The sequence below is a fragment of the Acomys minous genome (assembly GCF_964271855.1).
Source record: "Acomys minous genome assembly, chromosome: 16".
NCBI classification, from domain to species: domain Eukaryota; kingdom Metazoa; phylum Chordata; class Mammalia; order Rodentia; family Muridae; genus Acomys; species Acomys minous.
Window position 1 is genome coordinate 56,124,813 of NC_140498.1, and position 21,605 is coordinate 56,146,417.

The window sequence follows — 21,605 nt, forward strand, 5'->3', positions numbered from 1 at the left end:
CCTCCTAACTAGGTAGTCCAGGCTGACCTTAAACTCCTTTGGCCGCCTGTTCTTTAGGGCTGGGGATACTCAATTTACTAAAAGCCTGGTACCTTGCATGATGAGGCCATTGAACCACTAGCCAAGACTCCTCCATTGCTGACTGGTGAGTTTGGCTGTCTGCAAATCCAAGCTGGGGGAATGCACGGCCGGGTGAGTGGGGAGTTCTCTGGCTGCTGGGGCAGTGAGTGGGGTCTTCTCATAGCCCTGAAGGCCTAGCAGGCCTGCTGTGGTCAGCCTCCTTGGTACATGGAGGCAAGCCCCCGCGCCCCCCCCCCCCTTCCCTTGCCTCAGGACCAACCTACAGCAGCCTCAGGTGATGTGCCCTGAAGCTCAGCCAGTGTGGGCCTGGGTACTACTGAGCAGCTTCCTGTCCTCGGTCACTGCCCCATCCCATAGCCCTCGGCTGATCCTACCCCGGGCCAGGAAGCAAGGCTTTCCTACCACTGTAATCCAGCGTTTGGCAAAGTGCACAACCCTTTGGTGGTCAGAAAGTAAACGTGAATATTAGCAGGGGGAGAATCAGCCTGTTGGGGTAAGAGACTGGCTGGGTGTATGGCAGGCACAGTCCCAGAACCCAGCATGGCAGCCAGGACCATCCGCAACTCCTTGTTGCAGGGTATCTAATGCCCTCTTCTGGCCTCTGCCTGCAGCAGGCACATAAGTGGTGCACAGACAGACAGGCAGACAACACAGCCACACAAGCAAAACAGCAAACAACCAACTCTGTAGAACTAACAGTCAATGCTGTTTTTAGGGTTGTTTTGCAAACTATGTGGGTCACGTTGAAAAATCACAAAGCCCAAAGCTGCGTCTCTTGTATTCACATGTGCACATCCTATGAAGAGATGAGCTATATATTTGGGTAGGGAAATGCAATTGTGAGGTCACATGGAGAAGGCATGGAAACGTTAGCTTTGTAGCCAGAACCAGGAACAGGCTACACAGAGAAACCCTGTCTGGAAAAACCAAAACCAAACCAAACCAACAACAGAGACCAAACCACATTTATTCAAATAAAGCACAAAGGAGGGTGCATGTCTGTACTGTCTCTGCTGACCCTTAGTCACTTAACTTTGCTCTTGGGGTCGCCCCAGCTCTCATGGAAAATCTCCCAAAGTGTCCCTGATATGGGTGCCTCTGAGGACTACTGCTTTGTAGCAAATATATAGATTACGCACAGAGCTCCAAGCGCCAATCGTAGGTGAAATCTGTACCCAGTGTTTTTCACACAGTGTCAAGTACCAGACAGCAGGGGTTGTTTTGGTTTTGTTTTGTTTGGGGGGGTTGTTTGTTTGTTGGAAAACTGTCAATTGGGGATCTTGATGCCCCCCCCCAGCTTTGACTGCATGCTTAAACAGAACTGCTCAGGAGACACGCATTCCTTTTTAAGAAACAGCTTCCTTGAGATGTAATTCACAGGACATACAATTTACCCACTTAGAGCGCACAAGTCTGCGGTCTGGGGCAGGGTCATGGGCTGTGCAGCCATTACTACAGTCTAATTTTAGAACTCTTGCAGAAGTCGCCCTGAAGAGAGCCTCATACTCAGTCCAGGGGCTCCCCTTCCCCCAAACCCCAGGCAACCACTGGTTTCCTACTCTGGTTAGCACAACTAAAGGCGATCACGTGGTTTGTGTCCTTTTTGTGTCTGCTTCTTTCACACAACAAAACCTTTTATCCTTCTGGATTATATTAGACTTTACTCCTCTGTGTATGTGTGCCCTCGTGTGTGTGTGTATATGTGTGTATGTGTGCCCTCATGTGTGTGTGCCCTCGTGTGTGTATGTGTGCCCTAGTGTGTGTGTATGTGTGCCCTCATGTGTGTATGTGTGCCCTCATGTGTGTATGTGTGCCCTCAGATGTGTGTATGTATGTGCCCTAGTGTGGTGTGTATATGTGCCCTAGTGTGTGTGTAGTGTGTGTTGTGTATGTATGCTTGTTTGTTTTTTGTCTTGTGCCACCACGCCTGGCTTGTGTATGTATGAATGTGTGTGTGCATGCACATGTTCACAAGCACAGAGAGGTCAGAGGTCACCCTTGGGTGTTTGCCAGAAGTGTCCTTGTTTTGGGGAGTCTCTCACTAGCCTGGGGCTTGCTGATTAGGCTTGGTGGGCTAACCTTCTCACAGTCCCAGTGAACCTCCTGCCCCCAGCATTGCAATTATAAACACACTCCACCAGTCCAGCTTTCTACATGAGTGAACTGTGGCCTTCACTGTTGTAGGCCAAGAGCCATCTCTTCAGCCCTTGCTGCCCTTGACTGACTGTGGTAAGCCTGATGGTAGAGGCCTATAAACCCAGCTTCTTAAACAGGTGAGCTAGGTGGTTTATAAATTCATGGCCAGCCTTCGTAACCTCCTGTGGGAGACTTTGTCTCAAAAAAACTAATTTTTGCTCGAGAGGAGAGGCAGTTTGAAATGAGGTTTCATTGAGCCTTTTTCTCACTCTCTTAAAACTGTTAAGACAAATAGGTGTAGTGACACCTGCCTTTAATCCCAGCACTCAGGAGGCAGAGGCAAGGGGATCTCTGTGAGTCTGAGGCCAGCCTGGTCTACACAGTGAACTACAGGCCAATCAGGCCTTCCTGAAAGTCCTGTCTCAAAAAATCAAAAATAGGGGCTAGAGTGTTTTAAGAACACCTGTTGAGCAGGGCAGTGACGGCGCACACCTTTAATCCCAGCACTTGGGAGGCAGAGGCAGACAGATCACTGTAAGTTGAAGGTAAGCCTAGTCTACAAAGCAAGTCTAGGACAGTCAAGGCTACACAGAGAAACCCCGTCTCAAAAACAAAACAAAACAAAAACAAAGAAAGAATACCTGTTGAACCAGGTGTGGTGGCTCGCACTTTATAAGCCCAGCAGTAGGGGAGGCTGAGGCAAGCTGATCTCTGTGAATTCAAGGCCAGCCTGGTCTACAAATCGCACCTAGGCAGCCAAGGCTACACAGAGAAACCCTTTCTTTTCTTTTTCTTTTTCTTTTCTTTTCTTTTTTTTTTTTTAATTTTTTTTGTTTTTGAGACAGGGTTTCTTTGTGTAGCCTTGGCTGTCCTGGACTCGCTTTGTAGACCAGGCTGGCCTTGAACTCACAGAGATCCACCTGCCTGTGCCTCCCAAGTGCTGGGATTAAAGGGGTGCGCCACCACCGCCCGGCCCGAGAAACCCTTTCTTTCTTTTTTTTTTTTAAAAGATTTATTTATTATTTATACAGTATTCTGCCCACATGTGTGCCTTCCCACCACAAGAAGACACCAGATCTCATGACAGGTGGTTGTGAGCCACAGGTGGTTGTGAGCCACCATGTGGTTGCTGGGAATTGAACTCGGGACCTTCGGAAGAGCAAACGGTGCTCTTAACCTCTGAGCCATCTCTCCAGCCCCTGAGAAACCCTCTCTTGAAAAGGCAAAAGAAGAAGAAGAAGAAGAAGAAGAAGAAGAAGAAGAAGAAGAAGAAGAAGAAGAAGAAGAAGAAGAAGCAGCAGCAGCAGCTGGGCGTGGTGGCGCACACCTTTAATCCCAGCACTAGGGAGGCAGAGGATCTCTGTGAGTTCGAGGCCAGCCTGGTCTACAAAGCGAGTCCAGGATGGCCAAGGCTACACAGAGAAACCCTCTCTCGAACAACCAAGAAAGAACAAAAAAAAAAAAAAAAAAAGAAAGAAAGAAAAAAAGAAAGAAAGAAAGAAAGAAAAAAAAGAGTACTTGCTATTGCTATTCTTACAGAGGACCTGGCATCCACATGCTGGCTCACAACCACCTGCAATGCTAGTTCCAGGGGACCCAGTGCCCTTTTCTGGCCTCTGAGGGTACCAGGTACTCATGTGGTATATAGACATACATGCAGGTAAAATACCTTGACACATAGAAAAAAAAAAAAGCCTGGCAGTGGTGGCGCACGCCTTTAGTCCCAGCACTCAGGAGGCAGAGGCAGGTGAATCGCTGTGAGTTTTAGAGGCCAGTCTGGTCTACAAAGCCAGTCCAGGACAGCCAAGGCTACACAGAGAAACCCTGTCGTGAAAAACAAAACAAAACAAAAAAAGATAGGGGTGCCTACATGCAAAAGTTAAATCTACTGAGAAAACCCCCAAATGTATGAATATACCACATTTATCAACTCATTAGATGATGTACAAGTGAGCTTTGTTCACCTCGGGGTATATAAAAACAACAACAACAAAAACTGCAGTGAGCCGGGCGTGGTGGCGCACACCCAGCGCTCAGGAGGCAGAGGCGGGCAGATAGCTGTGAGTTCGAGGCCAGCCTGGTCTACAAAGTGAGTCCAGGACAGCCAAGGCTACACAGAGAAACCTTGCCTCGAACAAAAAAACAAAACAGAAAAAAAATTAAAAACCTGCAGTGAGTGTTTGTGTTCAAGTTTGTGTGTGGACATGTGTATTTCTCCTGAGTAAAGGCGCCAGGGTCTGCGCTAACTCTGTGTGTTGAGCCTTCTGAGGTCCAGCTTTGGCGCTTTCCCAAAGTCCCCTCCGTCATTTTCTCTTCCTGTCAGCAGTGTATCCGGATTCTAACTCCTGCACACGCTCGCCCTCACTTGTCTGTGTCTCTATTTTATTATGGCTACCTTTGTACATAAGCAGACATGTCTTCTCAAAACGTGCAGCCCTGGGTTTGTGATGTTGTGACTAAAGCGCCTGGCAGGAACAAGGGCAGAGGGCTTTGCTGTGACTTCCCTCAGAGAGGGACGCCTGAGTTACTGGCTGGAGAAACTGAGGCAGAAGCTGGCCGCATCCCGAGACACTGATCACAGAGAGCATGCTGGGGTGGGGGTGGGGGGGCAGGCAGACCCTTCAAAGGTTGGCACCTCAGAGCCGAGCCCCACTGGCTCCCACGCGCCTGCTTACAGGCAATGCTGGTGTAAGAGTGTGCACATACATGTGTGGATCAGAGAACAACTTTCTGGTCCATGGTTCCTTCCACTGGGGGTTCTGGGGACTGAAGTCAGAGTCAGGCTTGCATGAGTTGTGCTTTTTTGCCTCCTGAGCTACCTCGCGAGCCCCTTCCTGAGCCTAGATTACTCTTCCGTGAGGACTTTTGCTGAGGTCTGTCTCGAAATCTTCATGGCCACTGGTCTTGGACTAACTGTTAGAAATCACACACACACACACACACACACACACACACACACACACGTGCGCGCGCGCGCACACATGCACACACACACACCTCTGATCTCAGGAAGGAAAGACCAGAGGCCTGCAAGATGGCTTGTGGGTACAGGTGCTGGCTGCCAAGCCTGATGACGTAAGTTCCATCCTTGGGACCCACAGGAAGAAAGAGGACTGACCTCACAAGTTGATCTTTGACCTCCACCTGTGTGTGTACACACACATAAACATAAATAAGTGTAATAAAACCTTTTTTTCCCCTTCAGTTTAAGACCCCATCTTCTCTCCCTTACTAACTGGTCCAGGGTTCTACTTCAGGGAAAGTAATGGCACAAATAGCTTCGGTAGCCTTGCTGCTGCCACAGCTGATGGCAGAGGCTTTGGGGTGGCTCCAGAGGGCTCCAGGGCTCCCCACAGCTGCCCCTCGGCCACCCTGCTCCGCTTCTCCCACGTCTGTCTCTGCACCCACCTAATGGAGCATCCTTTCATGTTCGATGTGGTGGCAGTCCCCTGCGGAGAGGCTGGGCAAAGGCCTCAGTAGCAACTAGAGCCCAGTATGGCAGGAGTTGGGGTTGGGGGTGGTGGTGGTGGTGGAAATTAGGGTGATTGCTTCTAGGCAGGATTCCACAAACTATTGTTTTAATCTTTTTCTTCTAGTTTTAACCACTGAGCCATCTCTCCAGTCCATATAGGTTTGTTTGTTTGTTTGTTTGTTTGTTTTGGGGGGGAGGTTGTTTTGAGACAAGGTTTCTCTGTAGCCTTGGCTGTCCTGGACTCACTTAGTAGGCGAGGCTAGCCTCGAACTCACAGGCTGGTCTCTATCTGCCTGCCCGTGCCTCCCAGAGTGCTGGGATTATAGGCGTCTGCTACCACGCCGGGCTCTAATCTTTTTCTCTCATATTTGGAGCTAAGAACTTGAATGTGTCTAAATCAGAAAGAGTTCAAAATAAATGTTAAAACTAGGCACGGTGGGGAAAAAAAAACTAGGCATGGTGGCCAGGCATGGTGGCACATACCTTTAATCCCAGCCCTTGGAGGCAGAGGCAGGAGGATCTCTGTGAGTTTGAAGCTAGCCTGGTCTGCAGAGTGAGTCCAGAACAGCCAGGGTACACAGAGGGACCCTGTCTTAGGGGGGAAAAAAAGGAAAAAGAAAAAAGAAAAACTGGGTATGATGGCCAACACCTCTAACCCTAATGGGGTAGAGAGGGGCAGATTGCAAGTGTGAGCTAGCCTAGGCTACATAATTATGTCTCACAGATATGAAGATGAAGGGAGTTCAGGAAATAAATGGTAACCATGTTAGATGCTAGCTGTATGTAGTTTGCTTGTTGTTTTTGTTCGTTCTTTCTTTCTTTCTTTTTTTCAAGACAGGGTTTCTCTGTGTATCCCTGGCTGTCCTGGACTTGCTCTGTAGACCAGGCTGGCCTTGAACTCGGATCCTCCTGCTTCTGCCTCCTGAATGCTGGGATTAAAGGTGCCGGCCACCACCACCACCCAGCTTGTACCTACTTTTTTTTTTTTTTTTTTTTTGAGACAGGGTTTCTCTGTGTAGCCCTGGCTTTCCTGGACTCACTTTTATAGATCAGGCTGGCCTCGAACTCACATTGATCTGCCTGCCTCTGCCTCCCGAGTTGCTGGAATTAAAGGTGTGTATGTCACCACACCCTCATACCTACTATTTTTAACCTAACATGTTTCCGGGTAGAGAGATGGCTTAGTGGTTAAGAGTCCTTACTGCTCTTGTATAGGACACTGAAGCTGGGCTCAAAGGCATTTGATTCCAATCCCAGGATCCAACATCCTCTCCAGGCCCCATGTGTGCACGTGGTGCACAGACATACCTACACTCAAATACACATAAAAATAAAAATAAGTAGAACTTTCTTTAAAAGAGTATATAAAGGGGCTGGAGAGGTGGCTCAGTGGTTAGGAGCACTGGCTGCTCTTCCAGAGGACTTTGGTTCAATTCCCAGCTCCCTCATGGTGGCTCACAACTGTTTGTAACTCCAGGTCCAGGGGATCTACTGGGCATCAGGCACCCATGTCGTACACAGACGCACATTCCGGCAGAACACTCATTCACAGAGGTGGGCGGATCTCTGAGTTCGAAGCCAGCCTGGTCTCTAGAGGGAGTTCAGGACAGCCAGGGCTACACAGAGAGACCCTGTCTCAAAAAAGAAAGAGAAACCCTGTCTCAAAAAACCAAAAGAAGGGGAAAGAAAAGAAAAAGAAAGTAAGAAAGGAAAAGAAAAAGAAGAAGAAAGTGCATAAAAATCTTCATTTGGAAAAAAAAAATCTTCACTTGGCCGGGCAAGGTACGGATGTTTGTAATCCCAGCACCCCTGCCCCCTCCCCATAGACAAATCTCCATATATAAGCTTTTGTTTGTTTGTTTGTTGAGACAGGGTCTCTCTGTGTAGCCCTGGCTGTCCTGGAACTCACTCTGTAGACCAGGCTGGACTCGAACTCAGATCCTCCTGCCTCTGTCTGAGTGTTGGGATTAAAGGCACCATGGCCCAGCTACATTTTGATTGTTGCTTTGTTTTTTTCAATGATACAGACAGCAAAGGAGGAAAAAAAAAGTCCTACAACTTCTTGCCCTTAGTCGTTAGTTTTACTCTTTCCTTCCATCATGTCTTCTTTATTTTCAACCTTCTCGTTTTTTTTTTTCCCGTTTGTGTGATCCTTTGGCTTTTTTTTTCAGATTTTGGAGTAATGTCTGTAATAGTTGGTTTCACACTTGGGACCCTCCTGCCTCAGCCTCCCCAGAGCGGGGCTGGTCGATGTGTATCCCATGCCCTGGGGGACTTGCCCTAGTGGTGCGCTCAGCATCACTGGTCACCTGCTTTCAGAAACGACAAGGAAAGCAAGGGCTCCCTGACTGCTCTGGGACCCTCTCCTTCCGAGACTCTGCTCTTCAGCTATGACCTCTTAGCTCTGTGGCGGAATTTTGCCGTTTCCTCTCTTCTAACTATTATGCTTCCAAGAGCTGTTTTTTTTTTATTTATTCATTTGTTATGTATACAGTGTTCTGCTTGCATGTACACCTGCATATTGGAAGAGGGCACCATATCACATTATAGATGGCTGTGAGGCACCATGTGGCTGCTGGGAATTGAACTCAGGACCTTTGGAAGAGCAGGCAGTGATCTTAACCTCTGAGCCAACTCTCAAGCCCAAGAGCTGTTTTTGTTTGTTTGTTTTTTTCAAGACAGGGTTTCTCTGTTTAGTCTTGGCTCTCCGAGACTCCCTCCGTAGATCAGGCTGGCCTCGAACTCACAGAGATCCACCTGCCTCTGCCTCCCTGAGTGCTGGGGTTGAAGGGTGTGCTACACGCTGTGCTTGGAAACTACTTGCAAGCATGCACGTTCAGTTTCCTATGATAAATGCTTATTTGGTCTGCCGTAGCTCACTACGGTAAAGGCACTCATAGCATAAGTCTGCCTACCCAAGTTCCATCCCGGAGCCCCTGGTGAAGGGGAGAATCTACTCCAGCAAAGTCCTCAGCCAGCAGGGTGGTGGGGGTGCGTGCCTGTAAACCCAGCACTTGGGAGGCAGAGGCAGCCGGGTCTCTGAGTTCGAGGCCAACCTGGTCTACAGAGCAAGTTCTGGGACAGCCAGGGATGTACAGAGAAACCCTGTCTTGACAAAAACAAAAACAAAAACAAACAAGAGAGGAAGAGAGAGAGGCCGCCACCTAGCTTCCATGATATAGGCTGCCACACGTGCACTCACATACACACAATAATAGTAAATAAAAATAAATCCAAACTAAACAATATTATATATATCCATTTATATTGGATCTACACACACCTCCCGATTTGCCTCTTCGTTTTTTATTATCATTTAATTTTTAAAATTTTATGTGTATGGGTGTTTTGCTGGCATGGATGTCTGTGTCCCACATGCAGGCCTGGTACCCTAGTTGGCCAGAGGAAGATGCTGGATCCTCTGGAACTGGACTTAGAGGTGATAATGAGCTGCCAGGTGGATGCTGGGAGCAAAGCCAGGGGTCTCAACCACTGAGCCGTCTCCCCAGCGCTTGCCCCTTCTTATTCATTCATTCATTTTTTTGGTTTTTCTTTTCTTTCTTTCTTTTTTTTTTTTCCGAGACAGGGTCTCTCTGTGTAGCCTTGACTGTCCTGGACTCACTTTGTAGACCAGGCTGGCCTCGAACTCACAGAGATCCACCTGCCTCTGCCTCCCGGGTGCTGGGATTAAAGGCGTGTGCCACCATGTCCAGCCTCATTCATTCATTTTTGAGAGAGAGGGTGCGTCTCAATGTGTAGCCCTGGCTAGCCTGGAGCTCTCTAAGCAGGCTGGCCTCAAACGCAGAGAGACCAGCCTGCCTCGGCCTCCTGAGAGCTAAGATTAAAGATGTGTACCCTGACCCCCAGCCCTCATTTAGAGATACGTGATGCAATTTAGATTAGGCATAAATTACATTACACCTATGCTCTGCGAATAACAACGTGTTGTTACTCTATTCTTTCTCGTCTTCTGATTTAAAAAGGCATAAGAACTAGACCCAAAGATGGAAAAGAAAAACTAAAATAAATGCACAGTTAAGTACTCATTCTGCTAGTAATTTGTTGTTCAAGACGCTTCATTTGAGCACCTGCTCCATGGCACACACGCCGGGTACCGTGGTAGGTGCCTGGGATCCTAACCGAAGGTGAGCCCCAGCCAGCCCATAGCGGACAGGCAATGCGCGGGTGGGAAGGAATGACTACGCAGTTACAGTCGGGAGCGCAGGAACTCGTAAGCAGAATATTATGGGATTGTGAAGGAGGAAAGGCACCTCATTCACCCAGGAATACCAAAGACGGAACAGAATGCAGGCTCCTGAAGGACACCTGCAACCCCATCCTGCAGGAGGCAGAGGCAGGAGGAAAGAGGACTCTAGGTCAGCCTGGGCTGCACAGTGAGAACTTTCCCAGTTTGATGATGTCAATTGGAATAAACCACCCAAGAACTAAGTAAAGCGTTTAGCCCCAGCACTCGGGAGGCAGAGGCAGGCGCACCTCTGTGAGTTCGAGGCCAGCCTGGTCTACAAAGCGAGTCCAGGACAGCCAAAGGCCGCACAGAGAAACCCTGTCTCGAAAACAAACAAAAAACAAAAACAAACAAACAAAACCAGATTGATTTATTTATTACTTATACAGTGCTCTGTTTGAATGTAGGCCTGCAGATCAGAAGAGGGCACCAGATCTCACTATAGATGGTTGTGAGCCACCATGTGGTTGCTGGGAATTGAACTCAGGACTTTTGGAAAAACAGCCAGTGCTCTTAACTTCTGAGCCACCTCTCACTTTGTAATTTTATTTTATTTTATTTTTTAAGATTTATTTGTTATGCATACAGTGCTCTGCCTCATGTACACCTGCCAGATTGTAATTTTAAATGTGTTTATTTTTAAAACTTTTGGGCTGGGCAGTGGTGGGACACATCTTTATCCCAGCACTCAGGAGGCAGAGGGAGGTGGATCTCTGTGAGTTTGAGGCTAGCCTGGTCTACATAGCTAATTCTAGAACAGCCAGGGACAGACAGACAGACAGACAGACACACACACACACACACACACACACACAAAACCCTGTTTTAAAAAAGCAAAAACCAAACCAAAACAAAAGTACACATTAAAGTGTGAGAGGACAGCAAGACTGAGACTAGCTCGGGCTACAAAGCAAGACTCTATATCCAAAAAATAAAATGTAACCCTCACACTAAGCCTTCAGCATCCCTTTTAAGGATGAGGACATGGATGGTAGATTTGAACCTGTGGCTGTTTAATAACTTCCCACTCTGCTCAAATGGAAGCCTCACTTGGGCCCATTTTTCTCTTGTGGGTAACTAGAGTAAGCCTAGTCTAAAAAATTAGTAGAGTGGGCAGATGGGCTAGGACCAGTGCTAGAAAATATTGACAGTGCCACACTAAAATGGAAGCCACACTTTGCTAGTGGGGTGCTAGGAAAACATCTTTCCCCCTCGCCCTGCAGACGGGGTTTGTGTAGCCCTGGCTGTCCTAGACTAGCTTTGTAGACCAGGCTGGCCTCTAACTCACAGAGATCTGCCTGCCTCTGCCTCCCCGAGTGCTGGGAATAAAAGGTGCCCGGCTGTTTTGTTTTTGTTTTTGAGACGAGGGTCTCACTGTATAGGCCTGGAGAGGCCTGGAAGTCACAGAGATCCTTCTACCTCTGCCTCCTGAATGCTGGGACTAAAGGCATGTGTGTGTGTGTGCTGTCCACTCAGACCACTAATATTCCCGAGACCAAGGAGATATATATTGGACATTAAACTAGAGCTCAGCAAAGTTTATCTAAAGCTATTCTCAACAACCATAGTAAATTGGAGCAAATCCACTATATAATGGAGCCTTGGAGGTGGTAGGGAAACCTAACCCAACCCAGTATGGTCTGTTTTCACTTGGGCCAATTGCATTTAGGAGGAATTCTTTGTTCCGCAGAGAAGTGTCTAAGATGTCAGAGGGTGGGAAAAGAGGGGCGGGGAACACATCTGTTGTTAACTAGAGGTGTGCTGTGGCATCCAGAGGGGGAAGCGATAGTAGATTCATCGAGGCTTAGCGTAAGCCTTTGCCACTGGCCTGAGGATTTTCTCTGCAGACCCAAGTGAGAGCAGGCAGCTGAGTGGGAGAAAGCACGAGGAGTTCGGGGGTCACCCTCCCCCCCCCCCAGCACTCCCCGCCAGCCTCTAACCCTGCAGGTAACAGGAGCCCCGAACGTCTGGTAACCCTAGAGCAGGTACATGTATGCACTAAGTGGTGAGATGGGGGGCGAAGATAGCGACCACAAAGATTCGTTTGATTCCCACAGTAATGCACACCGAGCGGCAGAAAGCAGCCCGTGTGTGTGTGTGTGTGTGTGTGTGTGTGTGCAGGGGTGGGGGAGAAGGAGGTGCCCATTCGAGCCGGGCCCTCCCAAACATTTCCTGAGAGCAGCCCGGTAGGTCATCACAACCCGGGGGCTGGACGTCAGCTCCCCCGCAACAAGGCTGCGGTGTCCCGGAGGCTCAAAACACTGCTTTGTGTCTGACCAGAATGGGGGTGAGGGGGGCGACGGGACAGAATTAAGGCCTGGGAAGAGGGGTGCAGCCGGGAGCCCGCGCGCCCGTGCCGACCACCATCCATCCTCCCCCGGGGCGTGCAGGGCACGGCGGCTCCGGGGACGGGGTGTCGCCTGCTGGGCCGCGGTCGTACCGCAGTCCCGGGGCTCGGAGGAGGCCTGGTCGCCGAGCACGGGCCGTGCGGGAGCGGGAGGGGGGGGCCGGGCCTGCGGCGGGGTCCGCGCGCGTGGGGCCGGCCCGGGCGCACCGACTCCACGGAGCTCGGCTCTCCCTCCCGCAGCCGCACACACATCGGCATCCGCCGCCGCCGCAGCCGCTGCCTCTCCCGCCTCGGCCGCTCGGCCCGGCGCACACGCACAATTCAGATTTGCGCGCTGTTTCGAGGCTCGGTGACGTGTCCCCGCGGCGGGCCAATGGCGGGCGGGCTCTGGTCAGGACAATGGGAGGGAACGGGCCAATGGGCGCGCGCCGTGAGTTGGCGGTAGCCAATAGGAGGCGCGCTGGCTGGAGAGTAATGTTACAGAGCGGAGAGAGTGAGGAGGCTGCGTCTGGCTCCCGCTCTCACAGCCATTGCAGTACATTGAGCTCCATAGAGACAGCGCCGGGGCAAGCGCGAGCCGGACGGGCAGCCGGGCGACTCTGAGCCTCGCGGACGGTGAGTGCGGGGCGGCGCGGCCCGGCGGGGAAGGCGCCGCGGACGGCTGCGGAGCCCGCGCGCACGGCGGACGGCTTCCCCGCGGCCCGGAGCCGGCGGGTCAGGCTCCACACAAAGGCAAATGAGGGGGGGGGACGACCGCGGGGGGAGCCGGGCGCACGGAGCGAGGCTCGCCGGCCGCCGCCGCCGCCACCGGGGACGCTGCCCCGCGCGGAGGGCGCCGCGGGCCTCGGCCGGGGGACGCCGCCGCCGCCGCGGCAACACCGGAGGGCGGACGCCGCTGGCGCAAAAAAAAAAAAATTTTTTTTTTTGTTCCGGATTATTTTTTTAAAAAATTAAAAAAAAAAACCGTGTCCGTGGCCCCCGCGGGCGGAAGGCGTGCGCGGAGCGGCGGCGCTTTCCCCGGCTGCATGGGCGGCGGGGAGCGCGGGGCCCCGCCGGGTGAGCGGGGCGGGCACGGGGGGCCGGGGGCGGCTCGGGCCGCCGGGCGAGGCGGCGAGCGGGGCGGACGAGCAGGCGGGCGGCCGGGCGAGCGAGCGAGCGAGGCGGGCGGCGGGCAGAGGGGGGGGAAAGCGGCGCCGCTGCGCTCGCTGGAACATGGCTGACTCGGCCCGGCGCTGGCTGCTGGCTGGAGAGAAAACAAGGCGGGCGGGCGCGCGTGCGGGCGGGGGAGGCTGGGCGCAGCAGTTCTGAGGCAACTTTTTTTTTTCTCCTCCTCTCTCTCTCTCTCTTCCTCCCCCCCCCCTCTTCCTCGCTCTCTCGTTCTCTCTCTCCTGCTCTCCACGGCCCCGCGTTCTCCGTGCGGGGGCGGCGGGGCGCGCGGAGGGAGACGGCGCGGGGGCCGCGGGGGGGAGGGGAGGGAGGGAGGGGAACCGCGCGCCCCCGCCCCTCCCCCGCCGCCATGGCGAGCGCGCCAGCGCCCCGCCCGCCTGCCTGCTCGCTCGCTCGCCGCGCGCCTCGGTCTCCTCACACGCCCGCTCACACACACACACACATACACACACACACACATACAATCGCGCGCGCGCACACAAAGGGAAGGAGCCATGTTCGCGCTCGCCCTCGCGGCGGCGGCGGCGCAGGCGGGGAAGACGCGCAGCGGCCATTCCGTGCGCCGGCCGCCAGGGCCGCGGGCGGAGCCAGCCCCCATTTCGAGCGGGGCTTCTCTCGCTTCTCGCTCTCTCTCTCTCTTCGCTCTCTCTCTCTCCCTGCGCCGCCGCGGCCGACAAAATGGGGGCGGCGGCGGCGGGAGCCTGCGGCCTTCCGGGCGCACGTGGCGGCCCCGGGCCCCCCCTTCCCCATCCAACTCTTCCCACCCCCCCCTCGCCTCAGGCCAAGTTCGGAGGGCGGGGAGCCTTGCCCGCGCGCCCCAACTTTCCACGGGCCCGGTTTATGAAAGGGGGGGAAAAAGACACCCCGTGTTGGCGGGGAGGGGGGGTGGCGGCAGGAGTGGCTTTTGTCCCTCATTCTTGTTTACTCGGAGAAACTTCAGACCGGACGTGTTTAGTCAGAGCTGAAACGCATCTCCGGGCCAAAGCGATAGGAAACCTCCCGGCCCTGCGCCGCCTCCGCCCTCCCGAGCAAAGTTTGGTGCGAAGACGGGGTGTTCCTAAAGCCGGGTAAACTTTCCGCGCGCCAGGGGGACTTGGTGTGTCGGCTCACCACCATCCCCCCTTGCTTTTCTAGGCCTGTAATTCTCTAAGGTCCCACATGCTCGCTCCCTGCAGAATCCACAAATGGACACGGTGGAGTTTCCTTTCTTAAAATGTTTGTATTTTGTCAGCTAAAAAATGTTTTGTTTTGTTTTGTTTTTTTAATCAAACATGGTTTTAATGAACAGTTAGGCAGCCGTTCAGAGCAGACACGGGCAAAAGTGAGTGCTTCAGTGCATCTGTGCCTACACTTTGGTCACACTTGGGGACCATTTTTGCTCCATCGACCCCCTGTGTCCCATGCCCCTCTTCTGTAGCCTAGCCACTTCTAGGAATTGCCTATCGTTTGCAGTGTTCTGTCTGGCTTTTTATGAAAGATTGCCGTCACCGCCGTGTTGAATAACAAACTTTGGTTCGCCTTGCCACTCTTGAGTGGTGGAAGCTTGTAGTTTCACACTTTACTAACATCGGTTGCCTCATTTTAGAAAATCAACTAAACATGGGCAAAGGAGATCCTAAGAAGCCGAGAGGCAAAATGTCTTCATACGCATTCTTTGTGCAAACCTGCCGGGAGGAGCACAAGAAGAAGCACCCGGATGCTTCTGTCAACTTCTCAGAGTTCTCCAAGAAGTGCTCAGAGAGGTGGAAGGTAAGGGGCCCAGCTGGCTGCTCTCACTGCCTGCTTGGCTACTAAATGCCCAAGGGCATTTTTCTGTTTAAGTGCTTTAGGGTGTCATACTGAATATTTCTGTTTTAAGTTTACAAATAACTCTTGTAGACCATGTCTGCCAAGGAAAAGGGGAAATTTGAAGACATGGCAAAGGCTGACAAGGCTCGTTACGAAAGAGAAATGAAAACCTACATCCCCCCCAAAGGGGAGACCAAAAAGAAGTTCAAGGACCCCAATGCACCCAAGAGGCCTCCGTAAGTGTCCAGCTTTTATTTTGAGGCGGTTCAGAGTAGATAAAAGTTGGTTGAGCCACCTTGAGTGTGTTGTTTGGTTTCTTGGCTGAGAATGGCTCAGGTCCTGTATTTAAGGGGTCATAGATGTGACAGTGCTGGGTGGGAGTGTCCAGGCCTGTGGTGTAAGGTACTTGATTCCTGCGCTGCGCACAGTAATCCCTTGCTGTGATTCTTGGTCCTTTCTGTCTTTAGAAATTGGTCAAAACTAGAGCCAATACCCTGCATCCACATTATGTGACTAAATATGTGCACCCTAGGTACTTACAGTGCAAAGCACACATTTGTTAAGATGCTAAAACTAAGCTTTTGTTTTTAGTTCGGCCTTCTTCTTGTTTTGTTCTGAGTACCGCCCCAAAATCAAGGGAGAGCACCCCGGCTTATCCATTGGTGACGTTGCAAAGAAGCTAGGAGAGATGTGGAACAACACGGCTGCGGACGACAAGCAGCCCTATGAGAAGAAGGCGGCCAAGCTGAAGGAGAAGTACGAGAAGGTACGGAGTGTGCGAGGGGCAGCCAGGTGTTAGGGCTGCACTGAGGACTGTTCTCGCTCATTTTGTTTTGCATATAGGAAAGACCTGATAACACGGCCCTATCTTTAAACTGTTGTAGTTTTACTTCTTAATATACTCAGATTTGGGGAGAATTTGGTAGTAGTTTTGGTGAAAATGATTTTTAAGTGGTTAAGCATACCGTATAAAAATAGGTTGGGCAAACTTAACTATATAACTCATGTCTATATACAAATGTTTATTGACATGTTTACTTTGGATTAAAATAAAGTCACTTGAGTTTCATCAAGCCTTCCAAGGTAACCTTCATTAGACTGAAGGGAAATTGTGAGTCCTACTCATTAAGTAGTTACAGCTAATTCTAAGTAATTTGTTCTGAAAATACTCATTTCTAGATATTAATGAAGCTGCGTGCTTACTAGTAAAACAACACCCACCCCCCATGTTCTGTGGGTTAGGTCTAGCTGTGAACCTGTGGAATGCTGTTTTGTGTTCAGAAGGTGGCAGTATTACCCTTTGATCAGTCTGACTTCCAGTTGTTTTACACTAGAATTAGGATATGGTACATAATTGTACCTCAGTGAGGCGTAACAATACAAATATCAGGCTGCCATTTCAGGAGTTGTGGGTTGCTAATTAGTCATTTGATGACCTTTTTGTCGTGGAAAGTATGTGGAGGTGTGTCGATAACTTTATGAAGTTTCATTGTGTTTGTTTTTTGTCTTATTTCTTCTTCCCTTTGTTTTGAAAGGATATTGCTGCCTACAGAGCTAAAGGAAAGCCTGATGCAGCGAAAAAGGGGGTGGTTAAGGCTGAAAAGAGCAAGAAAAAGAAGGAAGAGGAAGATGATGAGGAGGATGAAGAAGATGAGGAAGAGGAGGAAGAAGAGGAAGATGAGGATGAGGAAGAAGATGATGATGATGAATAAGTTGGTTCTAGCGCAGTTTTTTTTCTTGTCTATAAAGCATTTAACCCCCCTGTACACAACTCACTCCTTTTAAAGAAAAAAAATTGAAATGTAAGGCTGTGTAAGATTTGTTTTTAAACTGTACAGTGTCTTTTTTTGTATAGTTAACACACTACCGAATGTGTCTTTAGCTAGCCCTGTCTTGGTGGTATTTTCAATGGCCACTGACCTTGCCTGGTACAGTCTGGGGGTTGTAAATTGGCATGGAAATTTAAAGCAGGTTCTTGGTGCACAGCACAAATTAGTTATATATGGGGACGGTAGGTTTTGTTAATTTTTCTTTTCTTTTTTCCCCCCTTTTTTTGTTTTTGTTTTTTTGTTTTTTGTTTTTGTTTTTTTTCCATCTTCAGTTGTCTGTGATGCAGCTTATACGAAGATAATTGTTGTTCTGTTAACTGAATACCACTCTGTAATTGCAAAAAAAAAAATTGCGGCTGTTTTGTTGACATTCTGAATGCTTCTAAGTAAATACAATTTTTTTTATTAGTATTGTTGTCCTTTTCATAGGTCTGAATTTTCTCAAGGGGAAGCTACTAGTCTTTTGCTTCTGCCCTTTTTGGGTCACATGGATTGTTGCAGTGTTTCTTCTCTTTTCATATAGTTAGCTGGAAAAAAAAAGCTTTTGTCTACACACCCTGCATACTGTGATGGGGTAACATTTTCATCCATAGTTGAACCTCCAAAGTGATGATGAGCTGGATAAGAGATACGGCTGCACAGCCCACCTGGCAGAGTGATGAGCCTGTCACACCATGGATTACTGAGTAAAGAGTCAGCATCTGTCCTTGAAGGACTAGCGGGAATGTTCTAATCCTTGCACAGGACTCCTAACTGCCACTACTGTGTAATGGCAGTTATGTTTTGCAGTTCCCCTACTAAAGAAGACCTGAGAATGTATCCCCAAAAGCGTGAGCTTAAAATACAAGACTGCCATACTAAACTTTCTGTTAACACTAGTCCTGGCAAAGGCTATGATAAGAAGGCTGGCTAATATGCCTTTGCCTCTACATATGGATTGCTCAGGAAACTTGACTGTTTTAAAAGTATTTTCAATTAGTTGAGTCAGCTTTTCTTAAAATTATGCCACATTTAAAAAATTAAAACAAGGATATATTTTCCTATATTGTGACTTGTCCCTTTATAAATCAGATACAAGGCGATAAACTTTTTGCCTATTAGTACAAGTTGTCCAATCCATTTGGTTTTCCTTTATAAAGCCCAAACTCATTAACCATGTTTAATCTGCTTAGTTTAGGGAACAGTTTGGCAATTTTGTGGGTTTTTTGAAATTATCGTTCTCTTAAAAGTGCCAGTGTTTTAAAGTAGTGTTCTTGTAATTTTACACGCTTTTGTGATGGAGTGCTGTTATATAATTATGACTTGGGTTCTTTACATTTGCGTTTGTTTATGTAATTTGAGGAGGAATACTGAACATGAGTCCTGGATGATACTAATAAACTAATAATTGCAGAGGTTTTAAATAATAGTTAAATGACTTTCACTTAAGAATTTAAGCTTTTTGTCACATGTCTACTACAGCAGTGCCTTGTAGTAGTAGTAGTAGTAGTAGTAACAAAGGCTTTTCCCCCATTAGCAGCACTTGATGCTGGAGTTAGTGAGATAGCAGTGGGTAAAAAGCAATTGCTGTCAGCCTGATAACCCATGGTGGAAGAAGGGAGCCACCTTCCAGAGAGCTCTGGCCATGCATAAAGTTTAAAATGCTATAAATAGGCTAAGGGGCTGAAAAGAGACTTGTCAAACACCCCAAATATACATATAGAAGTGAACCATGAGAGAATGTTAACATTAATTTGAAACTCCCAGGGGAGGTTAGAGTCAAAGGCTGCACATCAGGTCTCTGCAGCTCTGGACCTCCGGCAGGCTGTGGTGGTGTGACTTGTAAGTCTGGTGCTTTAGAACCACCACTCTGGACATCTGTTCAAGTGGTCCCTTTAAAAGTGAGCTCTGCCTTAAGGGAACTGCTTTGTAACTCTAGTGGGTGTGTCGTGACAGCTACCCTTTTAAAGATCTTAAGGATGGCGACAGTTTGCCTTGCTTAACCAGTTTCAGATCTCAACATCAAGAAATGAAACAACAAAAAACTTGAATTTGAGAATTAATGGGCTCTGTTCAGTGTCCAAGCAGTACCCCACTGCAACTATGTTTTGGCTCTTGAGTTTTAAGCTGATGAAAGTGAGCGAAAATTACTTAGATGGTGCAGTATAAGACGATGAAGGCTTTTGATTCAATAAACAGACCTTGATAGGAAAAAAAAAGACTTGAACATTCCTGGGAAGGTGAGGGAAATATTTTGGAGCTTGAAGGTTACAGGGCAATAAATAGAAGCAAAAGATGTTACTTGCAGGTGTGGCCCAGGCTTGCTTGTAGCCCTAGATAAGGCCAGAAGGTTGCATCTCTGCTTCCCTAGTGCTGAGATTCTGCCAGGGCCACCATTGCCTAGTAAAATGACACCATTTCTGACTCCTTAGATGTGTGCCTACATACACAACAAAAAACATTGCAAGAAAATCACTGACACTATAGGGTTGAGATGCTAGCCTGGTTTCAAACTCTGTCTTGTCTAGCTTTTGCCTTCCCAACTACCGGGAAGTGGGTCCTCAAACCTGTAGGGTTTAAGACTTGAGATCTGGGCCGGGTGTGGTGGTGCATGCCTTTAATTACAGCGCCAGGAGACAGGGATCTGAGTACATGGTGAACACTACAGAGGTGGCCACTCAGCAGTTGCTTCCTAGGTACTTGGCGAATAGCGTAGCTCGCATGGTACAGTGCCTTGAGCTGCACAGGAGAGGGGGCCAGTGGAGCACAGCGTGTCAGTGTTCCCATTGCTGCAGATGTGCACAGCTCAAGTGCAAACCGTTCAAGTGAACCACTGACTGGTGAGGCTTGATAAGGGGCCGTGACAAGTTCCTTAAGCTTTTCCATTTACACCACTGTCTGTGCCCCTTGAAAAACCTCTTAGTACTAGGTAGAGGAGGGAGTTGGAATAGCCAGGTTATCAAAGAGGCGAGGTGCTTCGTTTTCATACCCCTCAGCAAAGCAGCGCTGACAATTTTGGGAAATGCCCTGGGTTTCAGCCAAGTTACTTCCTGGAGTAAAGAGAATGTTGCTGTGCTCCTGGTAATGCAGTTTCAGGGCACGCTATGGCACAGAAGTGCAAGTCACACACAACAGTGTGCCATGCCGAAAAAAAATCCTGCCTGGAAGAAACCATCCCGTTCAGCCTTAGGATTCGGACCCTAAGTAGTGGAGTTTATTGGACATCAACAGAAAAGGAAGTAATGATAACAGCTATAGAACAACGAAATGTACCTCAGCAGAGTGGGTTTGGTGTGCAGAAACTGGAATCCGGGATTAGGGCAGCAGGAAGGGGTGCTTAGAGTTTGGGTTTCCAGTGCCCCACCCCCCAGCCCCCCAAAAAGGGAAGGAGTTAGAGTGAGGTCATTATAAAGGTGTTTGGCACAGTTTTTTCCCACTCTAAGAACTTTGAGACAGGCTGACCTCAAACTCACAGAGATCTGCATATTTCTGCTTCCCCAGTGCTGGGATTAAAGGTGTGCACCACCAAGCCACCCTACTTATTCACTGATTTTCGAGACAGGGTTTCATCTGTGTAGCCCTGGACTCCTTTTGAGGTTAGCATTAACCTCACATGTGATCCACCTGCCTCTGCCTCCAGAGTGCTGGGATTAAAGGGGTGTGTCACCACACCCAGCTAAACCTCGCTATTAAAAACAAAACAGAAAAAAACGTGACCCAGGAGGTGGTGGCGCACGCCTTTAATCCCAGCACTCTGGAGGCAGAGGAAGGCGGATCGCTGTGGGTTCGAGGCCAGCCTGGTCTACAAAGTGAGTCCAGGACAGCCAAGGCTACACAGAGAAACCCTGTCTCAAAAAAACCAAAACAAATAAGTGTGTATGGGTGTTTTGCCTCTGTGTGTGTGTGTGTGTGTGTGTGTGTGTGTGTGTGTGTGTGTGAGAGAGAGAGAGAGAGAGAGAGAGAGAGAGAGAGAGAGAGAGAGAGAGATCTGGAACTGGAGATACCTGACTGTGAGCTGCCTCTGGAGATCTGACGGCCTCTTCTGGCCTCCAGAGGCAACAGGCATGCAAGTGGTGCACAGACATGCTCACAAGCACTCATTTGCATAACACTTTTTAAATTAAAACAACCATATACAAATGACCTCCCACCTGTAACACCCCATGATTTGTGCGCTCCCTTCATGCCAGATACCGGCTGTCTGCTGTGTCCTGATATTTATTTATTATTTAATTTAATTTATTTATTTATTTGGTTTTTTTTCAAGACAGGGTTTCTCTGTGTAGCCTTGGCTGTCCTAGACTTGATTTATAGACCAGGATGGCCTTGAACTCCTGGCTCTGCCTTCTGAGTACTGGAATTAACGGTGTGTGCCACCACTGCCTGGTTTATTGTTAAGTTTTTGTTTTGTTTTTAAAGATTTGTTTGTTTGTTTATTATGTATATAGTTCTCTGCCTGCATGGACACCTGCAGGCCAGAAGAGGGCATCAGATCACATTATAGATGGTTGTGAGCCACCATGTGGTTGCTGGGAATTGAACTCAGGACCTTCGGAAGAG

At 49.3% G+C, this 21,605-nt stretch overlaps 1 protein-coding gene across 1 annotated transcript; it reads left to right on the forward strand.

Moving 5' to 3' along the window:
- The first annotated feature begins 13,317 nt into the window (after window positions 1-13,317).
- Window positions 13,318-17,474, forward strand: HMGB1 (high mobility group box 1). Its single transcript, XM_084764771.1, has 5 exons — window positions 13,318-13,338; window positions 15,035-15,198; window positions 15,328-15,473; window positions 15,829-16,003; window positions 16,773-17,474. Exons 2-5 carry the CDS (start codon window positions 15,049-15,051, stop codon window positions 16,947-16,949), a joined length of 648 nt encoding a protein of 215 aa, XP_084620897.1. The 5' UTR covers window positions 13,318-13,338; window positions 15,035-15,048; the 3' UTR covers window positions 16,950-17,474.
- Window positions 17,475-21,605: the final 4,131 nt, after the last annotated feature.

Bases quoted from the DNA above. Each gene is read 5' to 3' on its own strand.
- HMGB1 (XM_084764771.1), top strand. From the start codon at position 15,049: ATGGGCAAAGGAGATCCTAAGAAGCCGAGAGGCAAAATGTCTTCATAC. The intron at 15,199-15,327 runs GTAAGGGGCCCA...TAACTCTTGTAG, and splicing joins AGTGCTCAGAGAGGTGGAAG to ACCATGTCTGCCAAGGAAAA. The intron at 16,004-16,772 runs GTACGGAGTGTG...TTGTTTTGAAAG, and splicing joins TGAAGGAGAAGTACGAGAAG to GATATTGCTGCCTACAGAGC.